At 43.6% G+C, this 18,031-nt stretch overlaps 2 protein-coding genes across 5 annotated transcripts in view; one reads left to right on the top strand and one right to left on the bottom strand.

The window, feature by feature from the left end:
• OXNAD1 (oxidoreductase NAD binding domain containing 1) overlaps positions 1 to 6,970 on the bottom strand; it is a 55,667-nt gene extending 48,697 nt beyond the window's left edge. For 2 of the 3 annotated variants that reach the window (XR_009563831.2, XM_030876372.3), the window contains exon 1: positions 6,581 to 6,967. The gene's annotated coding sequence lies outside the window, so the exon portion shown is untranslated. Of the gene's footprint in view, positions 1 to 6,580 lie in introns of all 3 variants that reach the window. The other variant, XM_030876371.3, reaches the window with a different exon arrangement.
• A 193-nt stretch (positions 6,971 to 7,163) lies between these two features.
• Positions 7,164 to 12,228, top strand: DPH3 (diphthamide biosynthesis 3). 2 transcript variants are annotated; one of them, XM_030876375.3, is made up of 3 exons: positions 7,173 to 7,404; positions 7,916 to 7,990; positions 9,735 to 12,228. In XM_030876375.3, exons 1-3 carry the CDS (start codon positions 7,297 to 7,299, stop codon positions 9,798 to 9,800), a joined length of 249 nt encoding a protein of 82 aa, XP_030732235.1. In that variant the 5' UTR covers positions 7,173 to 7,296; the 3' UTR covers positions 9,801 to 12,228. The 2 variants fall into 2 exon arrangements, with proteins under 2 accessions (XP_030732236.1, XP_030732235.1); XM_030876376.2 differs by lacking the exon at positions 7,916 to 7,990 and having other exon boundaries at positions 7,164 to 7,404.
• The last annotated feature ends 5,803 nt before the right edge of the window (positions 12,229 to 18,031 follow it).

The raw sequence follows: 18,031 nt of genomic DNA, 5'->3' as shown, positions 1-18,031 counted from the left end.
CACTGGGTCTTCATTGCTGTGCGCGGGCTTTCTCTAGTTGTGGCAAGTGGGGGTTACTCTTCATTGCGGTGCATGGGCTTCTCCTTGTGGTGGCTTCTCTTGCTGTGGAGAACGGGCTCTAGGCGCACAGGCTTCAGTAGTTGTGGCACACGGGCTCAGTAGTTGTGGCTCGCAGGCTCTAGATCACAGGCTCAGTAGTTGTGGCACATAGCCATGTGGGATATTCCTGGACCAGGGCTTTACCCGTGTCCCCTGCATTGGCAGGTGGATTCTTAACCACTGCGCCACCAGGGAAGCCCTGAATTGGTCATTTTGTGTCAGTATACGTGCCGACGGAGCACCTGCCACAACTGGACAGCTTTCTGGCTTCACCACTTGGGTCAAAGAGGTCGCTTATGAATGTGAGTCTACGCACTGTGTCATCCGTAGAGAAAGGCTGGTTAGCCGAAAAATGTCACCTGAACTTAACGTTTTGCAGGATGTGATTAACATTATCAACCACATTAAAGTACACGCCCTTAACTCCCATCTGTTTGCGCAGTTCTGTGAGGAGATGGACACAGAGCACACACGTCTTCTCTTATACACAGAAGTGAGATGGCTTTCTAAAGGTAGATCACTGGCCAGAGTTTCTGAGTTACGAGAGCCGCTCCTGAGATTTCTTTTAGAAAAACAGTCACCACTGGCACTACATTTCAGTGACACAGAATGGGTCGCAAAACTTGCTTACTTGTGTGACATATTCAACCTGTTCAGCGAACTCAATCTGTCACTTCACAGGAGAATGACAACTGTGTTCAAGTTGGCAGATAAAATGGCTGTATTCAAAGCCAAACTGGAATTATGGAGGTGACAAGTGAACGTTGGGATTTTTGACATGTTTCAAACATTAGCAGAGATTTTGAAAGAGACTGAGCCAGGGCCTTCTTTCTCCCACGAGTGCATGTTCACCTATCTCAGCTTTCAAAAGAGTCTGAGCATTACTTCCCAATCACAAAAGACTCCCGAACCAGGAAGGTATGGATCCGTGACCCATTTGTGAATAAGCCAGGTGAATCGACTTCGTCCGTGCTAGAAGAGAATCAACTGCTTGAGACAGCAAATGACGGTGGCCTTAAAAGTATGTTTGAGTCAACTTCAAATCTCCATACAGTCTGGATTAAAGTCAAGGTGGAATATCCTGAGATTGCCACAAAAGCACTGAAAAGCCTGCTTCCATTTCCAACATCCTATCCTTGTGAAGCAGGGTTTTCTACAGGGACAGCAACCAAAACGAGATCACGGAGTAGAGTGGACATAAGCAACACATTTCGGGTGTCCCTGTCTCCCATCACCCCCAGATGGGACCATCTAGTTGCATGAAAACAAGCTCAGGGCTCCCACTGATTCTGCATTAGGGTGAGTTGTATAATTATTTCATTATATATTACGATGTAATAATAATAGAAATAAAGTGCACAATAAATGTAATGCGCTTGAATCATCCTGAAACCATCCCCCAACCCCACCCCACCCCACCCCACCCCGGTCTGTGGAACAATTGTCGTCCACGAAACCAGTCCCTGCTGCCAAAAAGGTTGGGGCCGCTGTCCTAGAGTAACGGAAATAAAAACAAACAAATGGGACCTAATTAAACTTAAAAGCTTTTGCACAGCAGAGGAAACCATTAACAAAACGAAAAGACAACCGACAGAATGGGATAAAAAATTTGCAAACAATGCAACCAACAAGGGGCTCATCTCCAAAATATACAAACGGCTCATACAGTGCAATATCAAAAAATCAAACAACCCAATCAAAGAATGGACAGAAGATCTAAATAGACATTTCTCCAAAGACATACAGATGGCCAAAGACACATGAAAAGATGCTCAGCATTGCTAATTATTCGAGAAATGCAAATCAAAACAACAATGATGTATCACCTTACACTAGTCAGAATGGCTATTATCAAAAAGTCTACAAATAATAAACGCTGGAAAGGGTGTGGAGAAAAAGGAACCCTCCTACCCTGTTGGTGGGAATGTAAACTGGTACAGCCTCTATGTAGAACAGTATGGAGGTTCCTTAAATAAAATAAAAAAATAAAGCTACCATATGATCCTACAATCCCACTCCTGGACATATATCCAGAGAAAACCATAATTCAAAAAGATACATGCACCCCAATGTTCACTGCAGCACTATTTACAATAGCCAAGACATGGAAGCAACTTAAATGGCCACTGACAGATGAATGGATAAAGATGTCGTGTGTGTGTGTGTGTGTGTGTGTGTATATATATATATATATATATATATACACACACAGTGGAATATTACTCGGCCATTAAAAAGAATGAAATAATGCCATTTGCAGCAACATGGATGGACCTAGAGATTTTCACACTAAGTGAAGTCAGACAAGGAAAGACAAATAACCACATGATATCACTTATATGTGGAATCCAAAATATGATACAAATGAACTTATCTATGAAACAGAGACACACATAGAAAATGAACTTATGGTTACCAAAGGGGAAAGAAGGGGAGGAATACATGTTTGGGATTAACATATACACACTACTATATATAAAATAGATAACCAACAATGACCTACTGTATAGCACAGGGAACTATACTCAATATTTTGTAATAACCTATTAGGGAGGAAAATCTGAAGAACATATATACTTATGTATGTATAACTGAATCACTGTGCTATACACCTGAAACTAACCAACAATGCAAATCAACTATACTTCAATAAATTTTTTTTAAAAAACAAAGCCACATTCAAAAAATACAAAAAATACAAAAAAAGAAAAAAACTACACATATTTTGAAAGTTATGTCCAATGGTTTTATATATTCAATGTATTAACTATATAAAATTAACATATTAAGTAATTTTCAAAACCATACAAGAAAGAATATTCCATCAATATTTGTATCCTCATGGGCCTTATCTCACCAAAAAGTTATTTTATTTTTAAAAGAGAGAAAAGTATCATAAATGCTAAATAAAACAGATATCCATTTAAGCAATGAACTGCAAGCAACAGATTAAGATTTAAAATGAATGATACTAGTTTCTGTTCAATAGCTACAGTCAAATTCTTTAACAATTACTGAGGCACCAGGCACTATTTTAGGTTGTGGAGACACAATAAACAACCAGACACAAGGCCTTTGCCATCATGAGGCTTTTATCACAATGTCTACAACAGATAATAATAAACAGATAATTAACAAGACACGGATTACAATGAGTGTGATAAAGGAAATAAGAGTGATGGGGTAGGTGGGGGAATATCAGGAAAGGTCTCTCTCAAGAGGCATCAGAGCTGAGACCTGAATGAGGGGAAAGAGGCAGCCAAGCAGGCGTTAAGTGCAGAGCACTGGAGCGAGGCCCCATCACAGAAACAAGCCTGGTGTGGTAGAGGAAGTACAGCCAGTGTGACTGGAGAGCAGTGAGCCAAGGACAGTGACAGGACATGAGGTCAAGCAGGGAGACACGGGCCAGGGCACAGCAGGCCACAGGAAGGGTGTGGACTTTCTTCTAAAGGTGATGGGCAACAACTGAAGGGTTTAAATAAACCAGGGGAGGGACGTGATCTAATTTACATTAAAGGATCGCTCAGGCTGCGCTGTAAAGAACAGATCGCAGAGGGGCAAGAGTTGAAGCAGGAAGTTCAGTTAGAAGGCACCAGGCTAAGCGTAGATAGGATAAAACTCAGACAGAAGCAGATGAACATGGAACAGATTTTGGAATTAGAGCCCTATCACTTGCTGATAGACTGGATGAGGTGTGAGCAAGCAGAGAGAGAAAGAAAAACCAAGAATGCCTCAAAGAGCATGAATGCAGAGATAAACTCACAGAGCTAGCATGGCACCTGCTGATTTACAATCCTAGGTGCCAGTGAGGAAGCACAAGGGATCCCGGCATTTGGTAAGGGGACCCGAGTGGAATACAAGTTACAACAGAGTGCTCGACTCAGAATCAGCAGAACTGGGCTCAGATCTGACTCCTTTCTGCTTTCTGACCTTACGCCAGTCACCTCTTCCCATTTATAAATGGGAATGACAACACTACCTCACTAGATGAAAGGAATAAACGTCCGGGGAAATACCTAGCAAGCAGGAGTGTCACTAAAAATCAACCCAAATACGTTATCCCTGCCAAACAACGTAGAGAGGCAGTGGGTTGATATTGCCAATAAACAACTCCTTAGCCTGATCTACAACAGCACTCATAAAAAACAGCTGCTCTGACAGTAAGTAAGTATGATCTAGTTCTAAATTCAATCTCACGCTAAGAATTTTGGTCACTGTTATTTTCCAAATCAGCAGTGTTACAATTAAAAAAAAATATTTTTAAACCATAAATTTGTGATCTCAAATGACTGTATAGCAACTAGTAAACTTGCTTTTGTCATGCTCTCAGAGTCCAAAGATGTTTCATTATATTATAAAATGTCTATTACCTTTTAGGAATAAATGTAAAGTTTACTAGTCATCGTGATGTTTTATTAAAAAATGCTGGGTGGCGTAAAATAATGCCTCACAGGATTGACTACAGTTTTACTTTCCTCAGCACAGGATGAACTCAAACTGGCAGAATGATATGGGAAACCACCTCTGGCCAGACAAGGGATATGGCAACAGACGGCAGGCTGAAAGTGGTATGGAAGGCCAAGGAGATCCCCAAATCTAGGCCTCAAGGGAACCTGCACTGCTCTAGCAGAAAATCTCAGCAGTCTACAGAGTGCCAGGGCTGTTTGTTTAATCCAGCTTTGCTTCAAGCACCAGCATATCAGATGGCACTGAAGGTAATTAAGAGCCTAGTTTCAGGGGTCAGAAAGGTCTGAGTGATCACCATAGCTTCATGTCACTTAACCAGCTTTGCCCCTTTCGGTAAGCTCCTAAACCTAAGCCCCTAAAGCTCAGGTTTCCCAATGTTGAGGATGGGATTAATGATACCTATACCTCACTGGGCTGTTTCAATGACATGATGCATGTAAACCATTTGGTACAGGGCCTGGCACACAGTGTCAATTACTATTAATAAGTGGTTCACTCATTTTTCTTTTTCCATTTGAGGTAATACATAATCAAAGAAAAGTTGGAAAATTACAAGGAAATTATAAAGAAAAATTATCCAACGACTCCTGAAACTTTTAGGATTACAAACCTCAGATTTTAAGATTCCCCAGCAAATTGTTTTTGATAGATCCAAACTGTTTTCTAAAAGGTCTACCAATTTATAGTTCCATGAACCAAATATAACTGCACCCATTTCTGTACATTCAAAAATGGCTCACCTTTATTTTGTAGGTACTTATGCTCAGAAGCACTGAACAACTAAAGAAAGTTCCCAACCTCAAAATGATCACTGGGACTACAGAATAAACACTGGAGACTCTGTGTCCTCCTTTCTCCAAGAGGCTACCTGGGAAGTATCCGTGTCTGCAAAGATTCAGGGAGCAGCCTCTGAGCTATGTGGGCTCTGAGCTATGTGGGCTTTCTCCTTTGCTCAGAGCAGAACCATCCCAGTTAACCCTCAACAAGTTTAGCAAATGTTTCCTAACTCCTGGGTAGATCTCCAATTAGGCAAAATAGAATGTTGGTGAAACCTCTGAAATAATCTTCTACTAATCCCTTTAACATAACTTCTAAATTTTCTCCCAAAGATTCCTCTGCCTTTAGGTTTTCAAGCTTTAAAAGGGCTAAACCAGGTGGAACTTCAGCGTGCACAAAATTGGTAACTTCATGCAAACGTCGGAGTACGTGTACATAAATAAGCATAAGGATGTGTACGTGTGTATATTATGCATATGTATTATATAAATATAAACGGAATATCGTATATGTGATTGCTGAACCAAGTAAAACTCGTAATTTCCACGCAAAAGTAGAATGTTGGATCTGAAAGGAATCTTGTAAATCATCTCTCATCCAACCCTCTTTCAGTCAGAAGAGGAAATAAGGCCCAAAGAATGTAAATGTCCAGCCCCCAGAGTTAGTTCCCAACGGTCATCTTCTGAGCCCATATCTGCTTCTAAATAGTCGTTTTCTCACAGCATTCCTTCTCTACCAAGATTTGAATAAATGCCTAGTAATGGAGCAATACTCCCGTTTTACCAAGGCAGGCACTAGTACTGCTTTCGAGACAAATCACTTTTTATTTGCATTTCCCATTAAGTTATACAAAGGCCTCATGGTAGTAACTCTGCATGCTGATGCCATTTCTTTTACAAAGAAGAAACTGTGGTTCACGCAAGTTAAGTAATTTGTTCATAGGCTTGGGGACAGACAGGCTCTTCATTTCCTAGGTGTGTGATTTTGGTCAAGATACGTGACTCTCTGTATCTCAGTTTAAAGATTAATAATATGGAATAACATCTAAAGTCCCAGGGTTGATGGAGGAATTATACTTAGCGAAACACCTGATTGTAGTTATATAATATTATCAATACATGCTTGGCAAACACAGGACTAGAACTCAACCTGCGTAACAGATCTTGCTTGGTCCTTTCGACAACACAATTTAGGGCATTTGAAGACAATCTAGGGTGAGGAAGAGGCGGGGATATACCTGAATAGCCGAGTGCAGCCAGAACTACAAGCTACGCGTCGCCCAGAGCTCACGGTCACTCGGTGAAATCACTATTCCAGGGGAGCTTTTCGTCAGTCACCGGGGAGGCAGGGAGGGACGTTCCGGAGTCCGAGCAGTTCCCGCCGCCACCTCTGACTCACAAAGCGCGCCCGCTTTTCCGCAGCGTCGCAGAAGGGCAGGGCCGACGCTACCTAGGCCGGCCGCCGCCCGCTGCGGGGTCTGGTTAAGGCCTCTCTAAGGCCCGCGGACGTGAGGCAGGTAACCAACCCCCCAGTAAGGAACCTCCAGCCCACCGCCGCCTCTGGGACTCAGCTCGCAGAGTAAGGACAAGCTCCGCCCCCGGCGCCGGAGAGCTTCCGGTGTTCCCCCACGTGACGCAGCAGCTGCGCGAGCGAACCTCACATATTATTGGTCGCTGCCGTCCGATGGGCGGGGCGGGGCGCGACCTCAAGGAGCAGCCACCGCCGTCCGCTCGTGTCTCCGCCCCCTAGCTCCGCCATCTCCATGGTGACCGCTACCCGGTCACCAGTTTGACCTCAAACCCTGAGTTGCGTCATTGTCTCTGAGCCGGAAGCGGTCATTCCTGCGCAGGTGCACTGCGACAACGCCCAGCTGGGCCGGCGTCCTACAAGTTGGACCGGTCCCGGCCTGGGTCGGACGGCGGAGGTGACAGGCCTCTGCTCGCCCCAGTAACGATGGCGGTGTTTCACGACGAGGTGGAGATTGAGGACTTCCAATATGACGAGGACTCGGAGACGTACTTCTACCCTTGTCCGTGTGGAGATAACTTCTGCATCACCAAGGTAACTCGGGGACCCGCCCGGCGACTCCAAGGAGCAGGCGCGCTTTCGCTCTGCCGAGTTCCTGCCGCCGATCCACGCGGCTCATAGTTATCCACGCCCTTTTTTATCGGTTTCTGAATTCCGCCAAATTTGATACTCCGCGCTGTCGGCGGCACTTGGTTCTGGCCTTTAGTCGGGCCGGAGCGGGGAGGGGAGGGTGTGGATGGCGCCATCCTTCCCAACTTAAGCTTCCACTTCCTGGGGTACTCTTTTGGAGGAAGGTATGTGTTTTTGTCTTCCCGGGGGTTTTGAGGCGACTGAACCTTGACTCACTCTCCTGGGTGTTTATCCCAAGTGACGCTTCCAGGGAAGAGTGGGGCTGGCATTTCTCTTGGAAGATGCTTTTGGTCCTCACATGCCTTGTGGGGAGGCCAGCCTCAAAGGAGCTTGCCCACAGAGATGGGAGGGTTTGGGAGAAGGAGATCGCCAAGAGAAGACTATGCTGACCGTGCGGTGTTCGATTTTGTTATAGGAAGATTTGGAGAATGGGGAAGACGTGGCAACGTGCCCTAGCTGCTCTCTCATTATAAAAGTGATTTATGACAAAGTAAGGAGTCAAATTTTAAAAGTTGGGGGGAGGGTTGCAGGCACCTAGAGTAGTCTGCCTGTGATAGGTAGGTGCAGAATGTTTTCTAATCTTGTGTTAGGTAAATGCTGTGTTTTTAAAAACAAATTTTTAAAACCATTAATAAGCAGCTGTATGGTAAATTAAAATTTTAAAAGCTCAAATTGATTAACTCTTTTAGCTTTGGAGCAGGCAGTAAAGAAAACTGTTCTGTATCTAGTGAATATTATGATTACTTATTAAATAGAGGAAAATAATTATAAAGGTTATTTAATTGACAGTGTTTATTCCTCCCTTATTTAATAAGCAATTAAAATTGTTTAGAGCTCTTGGACTTATTTTGAGGGAACATTTGTATAGTGTCTCTTACCTGGCTTATACGTCGAACTCTGCATTATCTTGTTTGAGATGTAAGTCATAGTTGCAATTTTACAATTTTCATTTTAGTCTTTAGTTGTCCTGCTGTTTTCACCCAAGGATATTGACAATAGAAAACAAAATAAATGCCCACCTCCACCCCAACTTTTGGTCATTACTTTGAATGGAGTCTTAACATCATAAGAAGCTTAACATTCTTTTCTCTGGGTTTTGTTTTTTGTTTTTGTTGTTGTTGTTTTTGAGATATAATTGTCATATAACAAAGCTTAACATTCTTAAGGATGAACTCTAAAATGAGTATAGGCAAGGTGGGGGAACAAGGCACTTAGCCTCATGACATAAGCAGGCTATAATTTAGACTACACTTAAGAGGTTTACTGATTTATTCTTGCATTTAAGCGTGTTCTGGAACAAAAAGAAAACAGGGTAAAGGTGAGCAGGAGTGCTGGTATGAGAAGAGATAGCAATTTTAAATCGGGTGATCACGTACTGTAGCTTGTTTAGTAGCATCCCTGACCTCTACCCATTAGATGCCAGTAGCACCCCACAGTATGTCAACCCAGAATGTCTCCACACATTGCCAAATATCCCCAGAGACAAAAGCAGCGCCTCCTCCCCGCTACCCCTTGAGAACCTTGTGTTAGAGCAGGAAGGCACAGGGCCATTTTAAAGAATGTGGAGCATTGTGTTCTTGGTGGACCATAAACTCCAAAGAACACAGTGGGAGTGTTCCAGGTGCTGGGCAGGAGTCAGAGATCGATAGGGACAGAATACAGGCAGATCCTTACGGGGATCAGACTGCAGGAGATGAGGGGTAACCTGGGAGGCAGAGGTTTCCTGGGCTGGCTGGTGTAAGCCAGGCTAAATCATCAGAGATTGAACTTCATTTACAAAATAGCTAATTTGCAGATTATCTGTGTTGGGAAACATAAAGAGCTATCCCTTTAGTTGAAAAAAGTAATTACTTTGAAGAGGGTAGGTATTTGAGTGACCAAATATTGAAGTGGAGAAGTAGTAGTGCAAATAGTAATTAATACAGAAACTTAAAAGGTGTGACGTCTGTTTTATAAATGTGATTTCTGAGAAATGGGTGCTCTGTAGTGACGAGGGACATGTTTGTTTATAAGGTAAGGTGCATTAAATATGAATTCAGAACTAAAAACGGATACATTTGTAAGATTATGATTCTGATGCTGGCATTGACTCATTGAACAAGAATGAAGTGATAGAGCAAAGGAAAAACTTAGATTAGCAGAGCTGGATTGATTCTGTAACAAAATGAGTATACCATTGATGCATCTGTGACACAGACACTCCGTGATTAATATAATTTCTTGTTCTGTCTTAGGATCAGTTTATGTGTGGAGAGACAGTCCCGACCCCTTCCACCAACAAAGAGCTAGTTAAGTGCTGAAGCAGACTTTAGGATTCCAAAGCCTGAATTTTGGGGAATGAGCCAAATTGGAAAAATCAAATGCAAAGTCACTGGCTTCTTCATGGGGACAGTCATTTTGTAGTTTGGTGTTCCGTAGAGTGTGGATTCTTTCCATCGGCTGCCAAGTTCATCTCCAGTTGAAGAAGCAAGTCCACCACATGACATACGCGGATTTTGTGCCAAAACTTTGAATTGGATGGGCTCTTAATTTTCCATCTGAACTTAAAAGAAGATAATTTCAAATCAGTGCTTTCTTTTGCTCAATTTTGTTATTTTTATATCTTACACCTAATTACTTCATTATCTGACAACAGCTTCATCTACCTCAAAGTCATTAGGATTCGTTAATTTAAAAAAAGATTTTATTTTTTAGTTGGTTATTAAGATTATTAAAATCAGCCCTTTCTTTGTAGTTTGACATCAGCTCTGCTGTTCTAAACTGAAGGAAATCAGTTGCCTTTAGTCAGTCGGGACTATACCTTCAGTTGGCCAGGCCAGTTTTCAACAGCTGGCCATGAGTCAGATGTCTGTGTTCTGTTAAGCATGTCATTTCCATTATACTTCATACACTGGGTTCTGGTCATGGTGTTAAAGAGAAAATATACTGGGCTCACAATTTTTCCAGAGTTAAAAGGTAGTGAGTTAAGAAGAAAAGTCAAAAAGTGAAATGGTCAAAGAATGTGGAATTTCCTTATCAATATTCTGCATGTTCCTTGAAAATCAGGACAAAATAAAAACAAAAACAGCCAAAGAAAGTGAAATTGGTAACAGACGAGAGGAGAAAAATATGCCTACTTTTAGTAAATTAACTGCTTCAGTGGTTTTGTGAGAACAGAGCTAGTAATATTTCTGTATCTGGGTTCTTGTGTGTGTATTTGTTTTTAAATAAGGCTAAGGAAATTTCACTCTAGGTAGGGGCTAATGTCAAGTCTTCATGGCTAGCGGCCCTGCTTTCAGCATTACCACCAAATCGAGTTACTAGTCCTAAAAGGTAAAGCTTCGACAGCAACTCTTGTATTTGCTGAGGAGGAACTTAAAAATGAGATGCCTGTTCCAATTAAATATGCCCCTGAGGGCACATCTAATAAGCCTCTATAAGCTGCAACCACATCAGACATTCACTCTTGCCCTGGAGAAAAAGAAACATACAAAGATAGGCTATCGGTCTTCCTCTGCTACAATCCTGAGAATAGCAAGAAATAGAACCACTTGCACAGAAATTCCAAAATTCCCTTTATATACACACCTCTGCTGTGTGTACATAAAGTTAAAGTCACCTATGTTTGGTGGGTTGCTCTGTAAATGGCTTCTGCAGTTAGAAAAATAGCTTGCCAGCATGTGAGCATTTTATTACTAACTGATAAATGTGCAGCATACTCATTGGGGGTTTAAATTAAAACAGGCCAGTGGCCCTTTTTCCCCTGCCAACAGCATGGCTATGTGAAGCCATTAGGCTGAGACATAAATCACCAAAAACTGTATGCCAGAACTGCTTGGTACATTATGTGAAGCATACGGCATGTTGATGTGTTGAGAAATCTCATCGCTATTTGGGACACTGACACCCCAGAAGTAATCCACAGTTGCTTTGGAACGAGTGACGGCTCAGGTGAACAGAGCAGGGTGTGTGCTGACTGGTGGGGATGAGCTACAGAGAGAAACGAACTGTCCCATACTCAGATCTGATGGTTTCGTAGATACTGGTAACTGATGATGAATTTCAAACAAGAACAGACATCCCTGATGTCACTTACACTGTGAGCGTAGAAGAGCAGGAAGAAAAGTTGCCCAAGTCCAAACGTCCCAGGAGAAAAGCCAACGCTACTGGCGATTGGTGATAATCTGTGATAACGGGAATGATTTCATTCCAAAGCAGCTGAGTTGCTAAATCTGTTAACCGCAAAAGAACACATCAGGATTTAAGGATTAAGCAGAAAGTAAAACCAGGGTCTTACAGATATGACTCGAGTTCAGTGTGGTGTATATGCCTTGTTTAGCTTCACAGACATTTCAGAGACCCTCTGAGGACTGAGTTGTAATCCAGGCTCTGTCTCTTGCTACCTTGGTAATCTTTGGCAAGACCAGTGGATTCCTCATCCGTACGATTCGGAGACTGGATCAGGGTATTTCTAAACTCAGTACTATAATTTCAGACTTCATAGTTTGCAGGAGCTGGAATGGTAATTGAAACCTTTTTAAACTAAACACGAGCTGAAGGTGAATTACAGAGAAAGACACTCCATTCTTCAGTAACTCCATGTCAAAGGATTCTGCATATACTTTAGTGTACACAGTCAGAAACCTTTTTATTGGAAAGCACCCAACATTTTTGACAACTGTACGTATTAATTTATTACCAGAATAAATTGTATTGGCTTGCTAAATAAAGCCAGATTATTTACATCCATTTGTTTTCATGTAGTTTTTCTTCCCCTAAATACGAACATTATGTATTAAAAGGTTATAATGTGATTTTTATATGAGGTAGAAATCTTTAACCTGCTTTAGAACTTTGTAAGGTTTCTGTTATGGACAGTACAGTTTTTAAGTAGGAAAGAAATTGCCACTGTTTCTACTGTTTGGCCACGTGGGTTTCAGTTCTGGATTTTTATTGTTATTTGGAAAAAAAATAGCTTTGAAGTAAGCGGCAGAAAGGCAGATATAGTTGACTGTAAGTAATTCAGTTTATTGCTGGGAAGGAAGGCTGGTATTTAAGACTGATGATTAGTTCTTACAGTGCTTTGAGAGCCCAGCTCTAGTTAGGGCACAGTTTGAATCTCAGTTCCTCCACTGTGATCTTGGACAGGTTTCTTTTTGTATCTCTATGTCCTGGTCTGTGAAATGTAGACCATAATAGTACCTTTTCCCCAGCGTTGCCCTGTGGATTCCTTCATTCAGCAAGGGTCTGTGGAGTGCTTGCCACATGGTGGATACTAAGTGAGGAAGACAGGTAGGTTTCTGCCATCGTGGAGCTTCCTTGCAACTAGAAGAGAGGAAATAAGAGAACAGGCTGTGTTTAGGGCCCAGGAGGAAACAAACCACGTGATGTGATTACAGGTGCCTTTCTAAAGAATAGATGAAAGCCTTCTCAGGTCTGGCACCTTTTCTGAGACGTGAAGGATGAGAATGAAGCAGCTTTGTGAAAATGATTACCTTAGCTAATGACTAAAACATTTAGCACAATGCCTGTCATATGTGCAAAAGCAAAAAGTTATCTAATACCAAAAGGAATTCATTGTTTTGAGCACTGACAATATTATTAGAATAAATACGAAAAGTGCAAAGTATTGGGCACCCTTTGCCCACACGTACTGAATCTCTCTGGGCTTGGGTTTTGACAAGCCCTCCAGGTGGTTCTGATGCAGCTAACTTTGAGAAGCACGGGTTGAGCACTGGCGTTCGAACTTGGCAATGCACTAGAACCACCTGAGGAGATTTTAAAAGCCGTGCTGCCCAAGAGAGTCTGATTTATTTGGTCTAGGTGCAGCTTGGACGTCAGGAATAGTACAGTCTCCCTTGTGATTCTAACGTGCAGACCAAGCTGAGAACCACTAGACTCAGCTGGAAAAGAAAATTCATAATCACAAAGTAAGAAGGATCCAGTTTTTTCAATGGTCACACCTTGTTTGCACGTGAAACAGGAGTGGGCTCAGTCGGCCACTTGCTTTGTGCCCAGACATACAATCAGCCTTAACAAGTGACCGCAGAGCCCTAGCTGGGCTAATGACCCCAGTGGGAGAGCCCCTATCTGGGTAGCCCCGTAGCTGCGCCCCCTGCTTAAACAATCACATTTTCCCAGAACACACTCTGGCTGCTAATTACACACCTTACAGAAGTGACAGCTTCTGCATGTGTAAGTAATTAGGATTGCTTTAACTCCATTCCCTACTTCCTACAAAGCAAATTGCTCATGATTACATACTACATTGGGAAACCATTTTACAAATTATTCCTTCTTAAGAGTTTAAAACAAAGGACACATGAAAGGGACTTCCCTGGTGGCGCAGTGGTTAAGAATACACCTGCCAATGCAGGGGACACGGGTTCGAGCCCTGATCCAGGAAGATCCCACATGCCACGGATCAACTAAGCCCGTGCACCACAACTACTGAGCCTGCACTCTAGAGCCCGGGAACCACAACTACTGAGCCCACATGCTGCAGCTACTGAAACCCGTGTGCCTAGAGCCTGTTCTCAGCAGCAAGAGAAGCCACCGCAATGAGAAGCCTGCACACCACAACCAAGAGTAGCCCCCGCTCACCACAGCTAGAGAAAGCTCACACGCAGCAACAAAGACCCAACGTGGCCAAAAATAAATAAATAAAATAATTTATATATTTTAAAAAAGGACACATAAAAAAGAAATCACAGTTAAAAATACGAGCTCACAAAATTCTTAAAATGGAGGAGGGATATCCAAGAAAGGCAGCCACCTTGGTCCTGGCAAACGAGGGGTATTTGATGGGGCAAGGGGTTCCATCTGAAGTGACTCCCAAATAGAGGTGAATGTCTAGTAAGGGGTGGGGCATCTCAGTATGTGGCACAGAGCCCAGGCACTGCTTCAGGGGGTCAACACTTGGCACTGAGACAGGCAAGCAGGACCCAGTCACTAGGCAAAGATTTGGGGCTAGACTTCATTTTTAGAGGGGAATTGAGCTCTTTCCTGTACGTTTGGGCAAAGATTAACGCCAAGACTGAGGGTGCAGAAGAGGGGAAACAGACTCTTAATGGGCACCACCTGTGTTCTAGGCTCTTTCCATGAGGGCAGGACAGGGCACCCAGGGACACCCCAGAGGGCATTGGGTCCTAGTCTACTATCCCAAATGGCAGAACCTGGACTATTACTGTAGCCAGCAGGTATCTCTGAACTACCAACTGGTGATGATGAAAGAGTGAACTGGCGAGGATGGGGGCTTTGGACCATTTAATGAGATTAAGTGAAATAATACATGTAAAGCAGTGAGCACACTGTTTGCACATAGTAAGAGCTCAATAAAAAATAGTTTAATCGTGCTTATTTTTTGCTCTATCAGAAATGACCCAAGACTTATGGTCTGAGGAACTTGCCTGAATTTAAAGGTTAAGACAGCACAGAACTCAGCCATGATGTGTCAGGGGTCAACCCAGAAAAGCAAAAGAGCCACGAGCAGTAGAGGACGAGGGATGTGTCTGAGGGTTAGACTTGATGTGGTTGTGCGAGCGAGAAGGAGGCATCAAGGCTGTTATCTCTGCGTCTGGTCTTGAGACTAAAGTAGCTACACGTCAGCCAAACTTGGTGTGAACAAAAGAAAATACAAACTGGAGCTACATCTGTCTCTCCCCACTGCCAGCCTTGACTCAGTGGGTGATGTCTGTAGGAGGCTGGCACCCTTCCCCAGGGAACTGCATAAGTAGTTGGCGCAGAGCAAGGCAGAGATGGCAACAGTGTGTGTGAGCACCCACTCACCTGCTGCCCTGCTCCAACCTTCCGAACATAAAAATATGTCTGCTGCTTTCCTTCTCATTTCCAATTTTTTTTTTGGCCGTGCAGCTTGCGGGATCTTAGTTCCCCGACCAGGGATTGAACCCGAGCCCTGGCAGTGAGAGCACCGAGTCCTAACCACTGGACCACCCTCATCTCCAAATCTTGCACAAAATTTCTCTGGTGGTCGATGCTCACCCCGGACCATACAGAGAAAGGAATTCTGCAAACTGTAGTCCTATAGTCCCAGTTTAGCCGATTGCCACCATACACAATGTTGGGGAAGCCGAGGCAGGGGTGGGACACCATTTTTGTTTTTAAACAGGTAAAGTGATAATAGCATGACGTCGTTTAGATCACACTGTGGTGTTGATTTCATTATCCCCATGTTAACTGAAACATTAGATCAAGTCAGCCTCTTGCTGGCCAGACATCAGACAACAGTTCCATGAGATTAATTTTTGCTACACTTGCGTTGTGAGATGAACAAGGTTTTGGCTGTGTTTTCTGCATTCAAATTTAGAGCAATGTCATTCTAGTAATAATAGGTTAATATTTCCAAAGTCTGCTCTATATATCCACATGAAGGGATTTATTAGCTCTAATTCTAGAGAGAAATGGGACATATGTTCATACAATGTCATTCAAAGTGAGATGTAATACCCCTGGGAACCTAGACTACCCACCCCCCCACCTCCCCTTACTGATGGGTCTGGTTTCCTGGTTGCCGGAATTTGGGGATGATGCGTTTTGAGTGTTTTTATTGCAACAAATTCCCTGATACATTTCAGTGGTGTCCAACAGTTTGTTATCCAGACCATTTCAAATCAGGTGAGAAGCTCACACATTAAGTCTGACATGATCTGCATGGCCAGGCCTGAAAACTTGAACTTTGGACCTTGAACAGAATCTGCCAGATATAGTTTTTATATTCCTGGCAAAATATGGCCTACTCAGGACTTGTCCATCTAGCTTGGCTAAGCACTCGTCACATGATGCTGAGGTCAAGGGGAAAAACATCCGTGAAGTTAGACATAAAAAAGGACTCTCTGCTTATAGAAGTGTTAAGGTTATTAGTAGTTACCCACCAAAATGGATAAGCAGTGTCATTCAACCAATAAAGATGCCGCAAGCATTTTCTGTTTATGAGTTAGGCCTAATCTTAACTTTAAGAACAGGATGGAAATGCTTTTCACCAATGAGTGACACAGATGTAGGTATTGGTAGCTAAATGAGTGGAAACTTTGTTCTCTTTGCCGAACACACCCCTTACTCATCAGGAATTGTAAGCAGTTAAGTACCATCTGGACATCATGAGGCAGAATGGGGCCTGACCTCGGCCAGATGGCTCCTGTTTTCCTCGCTTGCACACGTGTTCCTCCCCATCTGTGGACTCAGTGGGGCAGGGCCCTGGGCAAAGTGGCCAAGGACAGTACTGGTCACCTGGGCAGGCCTTGGTCTCTCCACTGTAATACAGGGAGGGGGGAGGAGTTGAAGGAATGATTTCAGACATCTTAGCTCTGTTCTGATGTGACATTGAGTGGGTGAATGACTATTGCCAGTCTCCGATGAACTTGTCCTCTCGAGCCTGCAGGGGCCACCTTGAGGTGACAGCTGTGCTTTGGGCTGGGAAGCGGGGGTCAGGAAGAGAGGAGTGGAGGCGGGGTCAAGAAGAGAGGAGTGGAGGAGAGCAGCCCTCGCAGGAATGACTGTGAATGACAGCGGCCAGGGCCTGTCGGGAAAGCCAGAGCCCCACTGGACACGAGTGTGGATAGCCCAAGCCCCGCCAGCTTGCAGAAGGACATGTGCGGCCAAAACCTCCCTGTCCCACGTGTCCTTTTTCCCAGGGGGCAGCCTACTTAATGCAAATGCCACCTGCGGGACCTTCAGCCCAGGTCTGGGGCAAACTCACCCGCTGGTTACTGGCCTCAGCATCTCAAGACACACTTAGCCAGGCCTTTGAGTTCCAGGGCTGCCCTGTTTAACGTGGTAGCTAAAGTTCATATTTCAATTAAGAGGAAATAAAATTAAGAAGTCAATTCCTCAGCCATACTACCATATTTCAAGTACTCATGTACACTTGCTGCTGTGGCCTGTGGCTACCATATTGGACGGTCCAAGTAAAGAACATTTCCATCATCACAGGAAGTTCTACTGGAGAGCTCTGTTCCAGAATTCGCCAGAGTGCTCGTATACTGAAGAAACATAAAACACCTCTCTGGACTTCCTCTTCTTCTATTACGTTTCTTTCTTTGCTTGCATTGGAATATCTTGGCCATAGATTCTTTTTTTTTAATTAATTAATTAATTTATTTATTTATCTTTGGCTGCATTTGGGTCTTCGTTGCTGCACGTGGGCTTTCTCTAGTTGCGGCGAGCGGGGGCTACTCTTTGTTGCGGTGCGCGGGCTTCTCATTGCAGTGGCTTCTCTTGTTGCGGAGCACAGGCTCTAGGTGTGCGGGCTTCAGTAGTTGTGGCTCACGGGCTCTAGAGCACAGGCTCAGTAGTTGTGGCGCATGGGCTTAGTTGCTCCGCGGCATGTGGGATCTTCCCGGACCAGGGCTCGAACCCGTGTCCCCCCCATTGACAGGCGGATTCTTAACTACTGCACCACCAGGGAAGTCCCCATAGATTCTTAGAGACATTTGATATCGAAGACCTGTGTTCAAGCCTCAGCTTCCCCACATCAAGTTTACGAGAGTTACTTAGTCTGTTTCTGTGTCAATAAAACGAGGATAATTAACCACCT

This window comes from Globicephala melas, chromosome 4, assembly GCF_963455315.2.
Source record: "Globicephala melas chromosome 4, mGloMel1.2, whole genome shotgun sequence".
Taxonomy (NCBI): Eukaryota; Metazoa; Chordata; class Mammalia; order Artiodactyla; family Delphinidae; genus Globicephala; species Globicephala melas.
This window is presented reverse-complemented; position numbering and strand designations above follow the sequence as displayed.